The 8,547-nt window shown below is 34.8% G+C and overlaps 1 protein-coding gene across 1 annotated transcript; it reads right to left on the bottom strand.

Moving 5' to 3' along the window:
* Positions 1–236: 236 nt before the first annotated feature.
* LOC105047318 (uncharacterized) lies at positions 237–4,443 on the bottom strand. The gene is made up of 3 exons (XM_010926196.4): positions 4,339–4,443; positions 3,708–3,896; positions 237–586 (listed from the first exon to the last, which is right to left on the bottom strand). Exons 2-3 carry the CDS (start codon positions 3,887–3,889, stop codon positions 400–402), a joined length of 369 nt encoding a protein of 122 aa, XP_010924498.1. The 5' UTR covers positions 3,890–3,896; positions 4,339–4,443; the 3' UTR covers positions 237–399.
* Between the last annotated feature and the right edge of the window lie 4,104 nt (positions 4,444–8,547).

The following is an 8,547-nucleotide window of genomic DNA, read 5'->3' as shown; positions in this document are numbered from 1 at the left end:
CTACATATGCTAACGGACATGCTGTAGATGCCTGAAATTTCACCACTAATTTCAATAAGCGGTGGATATCATCACTGAGGGTTAATTATTACTGGGATGTAAGCTGAAGAATCTGAATTGTTGATACTGATGCCAAACAGTGACTTGATGAACTATAAATATCATTAACCTAATCAAATATAAATTTTTCCTGAAAGAGACAAGTACCCAGAAGTCAATTGATGTGACACCAAGAATACAAACAAGGCGGCAAATTATTAAGGAGACAATGCTTGTCTTGCTGGCCACCAGCTTCAAAAATTTATGGGTAGACAAAATTTTGCATGTAAAATGAGGTCAGAAAATCACCCCAATGACATTAAACTCGAAACAGGTAACACTGGAAGCAAGCCTGCTTTCTCAGACATAGTAACCAGTGAAAGTGAACCCTCTTCCTACAATCTCACCAACACAGAACCATGCGTACAACTCAAGTCCAAACAGAGCTGCAATGCCAGCATCCTCAACCTTGAGCTCATTCCTGTTTCTCCAAATGTGCTTCACACCATCAAGCTCTTTCCAGAATGCCTCGTATCGGCCAGGAATGCTGTAAGGTAAAACAATCAGCGCAAAGTTCAAAATTTTCTTCACCCTAAACCAATTTCCTTGTCCACTCAACATTAGAAAACTGAACAGTTGACAAGGTGATGTTTTATCGATCTTTGGGGATTGCAAATGCTGACTCATAGTTCAGACAAATAACAGAATGCTAGGCATTTAGAGAATAAAAGCCAGGCTGTACAACACTGACAATCATCACAATACACTGTTGGGTAGTTACTGGCATCATATCTTCAATATGACTAATGGCACTTCCACAGTTCTCATAAAGGCACTAACAAGAAAAGAAGAAGGCAGCTTTGCAAAAAATGTCATATATGATATTTAATAATAATAGATAAGTCATTCTGAAATAAAGAACAAAGGGATTTGATCAAAGGAAAAAATAGAAGGGATCATAGCTAGATATAAAGATAGATCAACCTTTCTTTCACCTGAATTATCACATTTCACTGTGGATTTTGCAACAAAGTGGATCAAATAGACCATCTAACTTGCATTCAGAGATGGATAAAGTTAGTTCTTACACTTCTCTCTTTATGTAGGTCATTTAATAGGCTGCCTGCTAGTTTCTATTATCTTTTCTTCTATTTCGATTTTTGAAGTTTTGGTCTTCTCATTTCTTAGAATGATACAATATGACAATCATTATTAACAGTTGTGGAATCTGCTATTGAATACAACCATTTTAAATTTATATATTTTCGAACATGAAAGACCATCAATATCAGGTTGCTAGAAACTCAAATCTTTAGTTCATCTGAAAAAATGTGATGTATATGCCCATTCCAAAAATGAACTATTAATTTACTAACAGGTCATTCCATAACAATCCATTATGCGATTGTTAGATCATAGGATCACCACTACCGATGGAAAGCTACTGGATGCAGGTTGTCCTTGCTTCTCATGATCTACAAAATCCTTTTGAATTCCTTATGGAGGTTTTGCGGGAAGGACCCAGCCCAAAAGCAGTAAAACACCACCCACTACAAACACACATCCATATCAAGCGACTATCAATTTATTTTATAACATAACATATGAATGAGGGAAAAAAAAATGTGAGTATAAACCTAATGTCAGAATAAATGTAGACCTACAAGGTAAGTAAACATTTAGCAAAAATATAAATGGGGTTCACTAAGTATGCAAAACCAAAATTTTGAATCGAATCTGGGAATTGGATAATACAAAATTGAACACTCATTATCTCCAAACCCATTAGAATTATACAATAATGCATGGTACTCAAGAAATCACCTACAGTGACGGCAAGGGTATGATATACATATTCCAAAGTGTCAAGATAGCTGCACACTATCAGATTTAATTGAGGAATGAAATTTTAATATGCAAAAGATGATAGGAACAGTCATCAGTAAATTGTCGTGGCCAACTTCTAACAGCAACCATTAACCACTATATATTTATGCTAGCATGTCTTTTTCCACATACAATTAGTAACTACTTAAATGGTCAAAAGAATCTGCCCAGGTGAAAACAGCAGAAATGATAAGAAGCAATACAACAACGTAACTATCCAAAATAGCCCGAATTCATAATTCAATAATAAAAGTTTTTTGATCAACAGATAAACACACGTGTAGATGCATGCACGTATACAAAACCTATATGTTAATCTCAACAATGGAGCTTAACAAACAAGCCTAATCCTATTATAAACTATAAATCAAAGTATGACCCATCAAAATTAAAGAAAAATTTACTATTAGCTCATAAACTGAAGTAGACGCATGCACGTGTATAAATCTCAACACTGGACCCAACCAATAAGCCTGATCTCATTATAAACTACAGATCAAAGTACGATCCATCTAAATTAAAGAAAAATTTACAAATGGCTCTTAAACTGAACTCATGCTCTACAAATTTGTACAGAATTAGAAGTAATGGAAAGTTTGGGTAGGAGCCATGAAACCCAGAAAACCAGTTCACAAGTACTAGAAGTTAATTCGTTATGCAGTTTCCTCAAGCAACAACGGAACAAACTCCGAAAGCCCTTATAGACAGTTAGACACTGAAAGAGTCTGATGGAAGAAAGCAAGATTTTGACAAGACAAACTCCATCAAAAGCCAAGCAACAAACATATGATGCAAGCATGTGCTTTTCACAGCAAAATCCATTCAGTAGTATTGCTTAGTGATTGACATTTCCCAAGTAAATTACTTAATGATGTGACTATATGATAACCTCATAAATTTTTCATGTTGGTAACCGTTTAACGAACTCATTTTCCACATAAAACGTCTAAAATATGTGATAACCATGATTTCTTTTAGGTTAATATCTAAGTCTTCAAACAAAACTTGAAAAATCATCTAATAGATGAGTTCAGAACTAGGCCTTCAAACCCCTACGTGATGCTTCCTGAGAAATGGATTAGGATAATCTACACCAAGGTTTTTGACCTCTGTAACGGACCCCATACTGGTGCCATTTTGGTGCAACATACGGACACCCGATATAAGGTTGGTTTGGCATACTGAGCACCAGCACGATACGATACACCCAATACGGGTGTACGTACAGGTATGGTGAACCTTGAACTGCACGGTCCTAATAATAAGTGAAAGCAAAGTACAAAAAGATAGATTGCATCAAAAAGCTCATGTCAGAGGTTTTACCTCCAAGGAACTAGAACAGAAAAGAAAACAGAAAAATAAGAATACATATATAAAGATGTGAAGTTGATGCAATTTATCTCTCATCAGTCAATTTATCATCATTTCTCAGAAACCATGAGTTTCACCAAAAATTTGTTCGTGAGCAAAAGAAAACGACACCATATGCTTAGATTATAAGAAAAAGCACCAAGAAAAGAATAAATGAACATTAAGCAAATTAAAATGGGCAAATCACTACGTCTTAAAGATCCAAATCAGAAAAATACAGTAAGAAACAAGAAATGGCGCTTATCTGAGCATAGAATACTTAAAAGATAGAAGCACATTGCATGCATCAGAAAAGCTAAGCTTCAGTCTCTATTTAGGTAATTTCTGCTAAGGCTGATCGGACCAACAAGATATATATATTATCAAATCAATAAATCTGTGCCTCAGAGAAGTTAAAATGTCGTCAATACCTTGCAAGACGTGTGTAAAAGAGCTGTTTCGACAGCTCTTGGCACTTTTCAATGGTGGGTGGATCCACAACGTATTTCTTGTTCTTCTCCATTAGTTCTTTATAGTAGGCGCTTCCATGCTTTGCCGCAAATTCTGAGGCTTGAACAACCTTGGACCGAAGCTGATGCAGTTTCGATGCCATCTACTTCCTAAATAACACGTCAACAGCAACCAAAAACAAAAAGAACAGAAAGAGAACTCCTTCCATCAATCAATCATCTCAAGAACGCCATCAAAGGAAAATAACACAATGGCAAAAAATCCCTAACGTTCCCCTAAACATAAACTGAGAAGCTCCCGTCAGATTCTTCACCGATCTATACCACTCAAAACGCGAAGCCAATACCAGAATCTGGAACTTTCGAAATCTAATCTAACTGAAAACCTGATTTAAAGTTAGAAATCATGAGAAAAAACCCTAACATGTAGGAGAAAACCCTATTATTAAGAAGGGAAAGAACAGAACAGCAAGTGCCCAAAAAAACCCTAGATTCAGGGAGATGATCGGCAAAAAAAAAACTAATGAAGGAAGTATTCGAAAGCGAATGAAGAGCATTTAGATCCTGAGCTCCGAGAGAATGAAGAAATTACCGCTTTTGCGATCGCAACACAGATGGAAAATAGAAAGGGGGGGGCGAGTCCGAGACGAGTCTCGTGGAGTCTTGGGAGAGCGGCCAGAGGGGGAGAGAGAAAAATTCTGGGGTTTCTCGCTTATATCCTCGGTCCTAAGATGGTAATTTTGTAATTTGACGAATATCATTAGAGCATGTACTGTAGTTCGTTGAGGAAGAAGTGTTATTTCAGTAGCTTAATTTTGATCACACTGGTATACCTATATTTATATCTATAATTTTCAATAAATATAGATACGTACATAAATATTAGCATCTCTATTTATTTTAAAGGATGCAAACTAATTATCATGCATATTTATATAGTTAATTAAATAAAAATAGATATAAGTGTGATAATAGTTATATCCATATTTCTCCAGTTGAACAATAATATAAGCCAACATTATTCAGATATAAATCAGATATCCAGGAGAATTCAGTAATAAAAAATAAATAAATGGCATAATAAAGATGGATATGAAGTCCACTATAAAAATCATAAATAATACATCGTCTAAGATATAGTCAAAAGGATCGATTTATCCAATGATTTGGATTGCTGATCCAATCTGATTTGTATTAAAAAAATAAATATTAAAATTATTTAAATAAAATATATAATAGAAAATATATATTAAAAATTAGAGTAAACTATCCAGATTCCTCTCGTGGTTTGGGGTAATTACATAATCCCACCCAATGTTTTGAAAATATACACATAACTTTCTGATAAAATATAAAAATTTAAAATTTAGAAAATAAAAAATTATCAAAATAAAAAATATAAGATATTTTAAGACACAAATAGATTTGATAATGATGATGTTAGTAAAACCATTAGTTTATTTAATAAAAAGAGGTTATCATGCATTAGCAAAAGTTAAATAGTAGAATGTATATTTTCAAAATATTGGATAGCAATCTATAATTATCTCAAATTTTGAGAGAGGTCGTTGAAATTTATTCTAAATATTATTATTACTTCTTAATTTTAACATGAATGAAAAAAATCATGAATTATCTATTATAATTTTTAAAAAATATATATACAAAAATATAAAAATATGTTGAAATTATTGATATTTTTAAGTATGTTAAATAGATAAGTTTACAAAAAATATAAAGAACAAAATAATATTGTTTATTTTTATTTTATCAAAATTAAGATATTTGATTTTTATAAAATAATTAATTATTAAAATATAAAATGTTATGATATATTTGTAATGATTATATTATAATACAAGCCCATATTGTCATCGTAACAGAGTGCTGACTTTGTATAAAAAAAAAATTTATATTATACATGTTTGTAAACTCTTTTGATGGGATATTGATATATCAATATGACCTCATTGGATGCAAAGATTACAATCAAAATCAATTTACACTAGGCATAGAAACAAATTTAATCAGATTATATCCGACCCATTTTTAGCCTTATGTAGGGGTCTTCAAGAGGAGATTTAAATATGTCAATTGTATAAAATTTGTTATGGTCGTACCTTAAAATGGGCTTGAGGCTTGCTAGGTGGTTAGATCCTCTTGTTTGCAACATATTTAATACTTTTTTTATTTAAAAAAATAGAAATATGGGATCCATGCAGAAAGTATATTTAGTTACCATATTTTTATTTTTATTTTTTAAACAAATTCCATTATTTTCCAAAAAAAATGAAAGTGAAAATTTTTTATTTCTATTTTTTTAAATGAGTTTTCACCTTTCTCCTCCCAATCCCACTTCTTCCACCCAATCTCATCCTCAATCTCATCACCCCCGCCCAACCACATTATCTCTCCATTAAATGCGAAGCTATTCCTTGTCTCCAGCTATATCGTTAGCCCTATCCCCACTTTTTTCCTCTACCATTCCTTCAACTATCTCTCCATCAATGTCAAAATCTTTTATCCCGGGCCACATCACCGGCTAGGGCTGAAAATGGGTCGGACTAGGTTAGGCCATACCCCTATCTGAGCCGAGTCTAAATTTTTTTTTGATTTTCGGACTGAGCTTAAGTCCGAAAATTTTTGAAAAACTCAAGCTTGAACCCGACCACGATTAAGCCAGTCCAATCCGATCTCCAATAGCTATCTTCCCTCTCTTAAAAGAAAAAAAAAAAAAAGAGAGAATAATCTATAACTTCCAGCTCCTCCGCAGATCGCGACTCTACCTCCCTTTGTGCGCAACTTCTTTGTGCCCACCCCTCAGTTCCCCCCGCCCCCGGTGCCACCCCCGACTTCTCCATACCCACCCCCCGATTCCCCCCACCCCTAACGCCATTGGTCCCCCTTCTCCCACCACCCTGGATGCTTGTGGCTCCTCCGCCCTCGATCCCTCGACGCTTGTGACTCCTTCCATCCTCCGCCCTCTGTCCCCATCCCTCCCTCAGCGCTTATAGCTCCTCTGCCTTCCTTTACCTGTGGCTCTTCTACTTACGGCACTCGTAGCTTCTCCACACCACCCCCCCGACCTGTTGTGCTTACAGTTTCTCCGTATCGGCATTGATGGTGTAGACGGCATCGAATGTGCGGACCTTGGTGCCGAAGTAGCAAATCTTAGAGCATATGCACAGTGGATAGCACACAATTAGGATCCTGATCGAACTGGCCTTTGAGTTCGGATCCGAACCGGACCAAGGTCGGACTAAAGATATATCCGAGTCTAACTCGAAAGACAAACAGATCCTATAATTAGGTCCAAGCCCAGTTTCAACCCTATCGCCGGCTCCATTTCCCTCCTCTCTCATTGAAAAAAATAAATAAATAAGTGTACCAAATATATAAGTGCGTACTTTTTGTTGTTAAAAATATAAAAAAAAATAAAATTCATGTTTCAGAAATTTTTTTTTAAAAAAAATGACAACAATGCCAAACACAGCTGTAGCAGTCAAAATTTTTGGATTCAACTTTAAGTGACGAATCCTCAAAACTTACAGATATATTCAGGAATTCAAAATTAGATAATTTCACACAGATAGATCTCTCTCCCTTAGAAAACCTGTTGAGGATACCTGAAAGAAAATCGGACCCTTGTTTATGTACTGCCAGAATGTTACTCCTGATATTGTAATTATGCTACACGTTTCTCAGGCTTTTTGGCTAAGATCGTTCAGTATTCATGCCTGGCTTAATGTCAGCCATTAACTCAACCTCATTGTCCGGTAATTGGACAAAATCAACACCAAGCATGGACCCAAAATTGTGAGAACCGTCTAAGGTATGATAACTAAGATGTAATAATTTTATGGATAGTTATCATTGATTCAATCTATCTAGGAATTTAGAATTGGGCACTAGGCAACCGTCGCTGGCCAAGTGCTGGGTTCTTAGATGAAATATTTGCAAAATTAACAATGTAGCTTGTGTTAAGCGCTCATCTAAAATATGTGGCGGATACTGATTATTTAAGCCGTAGAAGGCAAGCTAACATAGGCACTTGGGCTCAACTTCTTCATTGTCTACTCTATCTTAATAACACTTTAAATGAAGTTGCGATAAATTTTGGCTTAGTAACAATTTTGATTTTAATACCCTCTTTTTCTTTGTTTGTTGCTTGACCAAAATTTTGTAACAACTTAGAATCTCACTCAAAAAAGCTAACCAAAAAATATTATTTGAATTCTTTAAACTTATATAACTATTCAAAATCTATCTAGTACATAGCTAATATAAAATTAATGCATATCCATGGATCCTCATATACTCATCTTCTTTAAATACTAACATTCTTGCCATATTAAAGTCTAAATCCATACATATCCATTCATAAATATTACAAATCTAATTATAAATATCATAATCAGTCCATAGTCAATAATGGACCTGTACTATATCCACTAGCTCACATGAGCTATAGCCCGGATATGGTTTGATATCATCGGTAACAATCTAGAATCTTATCCAAAAATACTAGTTAGAATATATTATTTAAATTTTTTAATTCTGTATATATATCCAAGATCTATTCAATACATAGCTAATATGGAATTAAAGATATATCCGCATGGCTCGTCACAAATATATTACAAAGCTCATCATCCCTATCGAGGAAAGGCCATTCTACATCACTCGATGAGCAGGTGGACTACTATGGCTGTATGGTTTATCTAGCTCAACTCGGGAGGTTTTAAGGAGCCTTTCCGCATTCCTGGGAGGACAACCAAAGCAGGCACGAGTTGGCAGGATG

This window comes from Elaeis guineensis, chromosome 6 (assembly GCF_000442705.2).
Source record: "Elaeis guineensis isolate ETL-2024a chromosome 6, EG11, whole genome shotgun sequence".
Classification (NCBI taxonomy): Eukaryota; Viridiplantae; Streptophyta; class Magnoliopsida; order Arecales; family Arecaceae; genus Elaeis; species Elaeis guineensis.
Note: the sequence above shows the minus strand (reverse complement) of the source record. Positions and strands in the feature narration are given on the sequence as shown.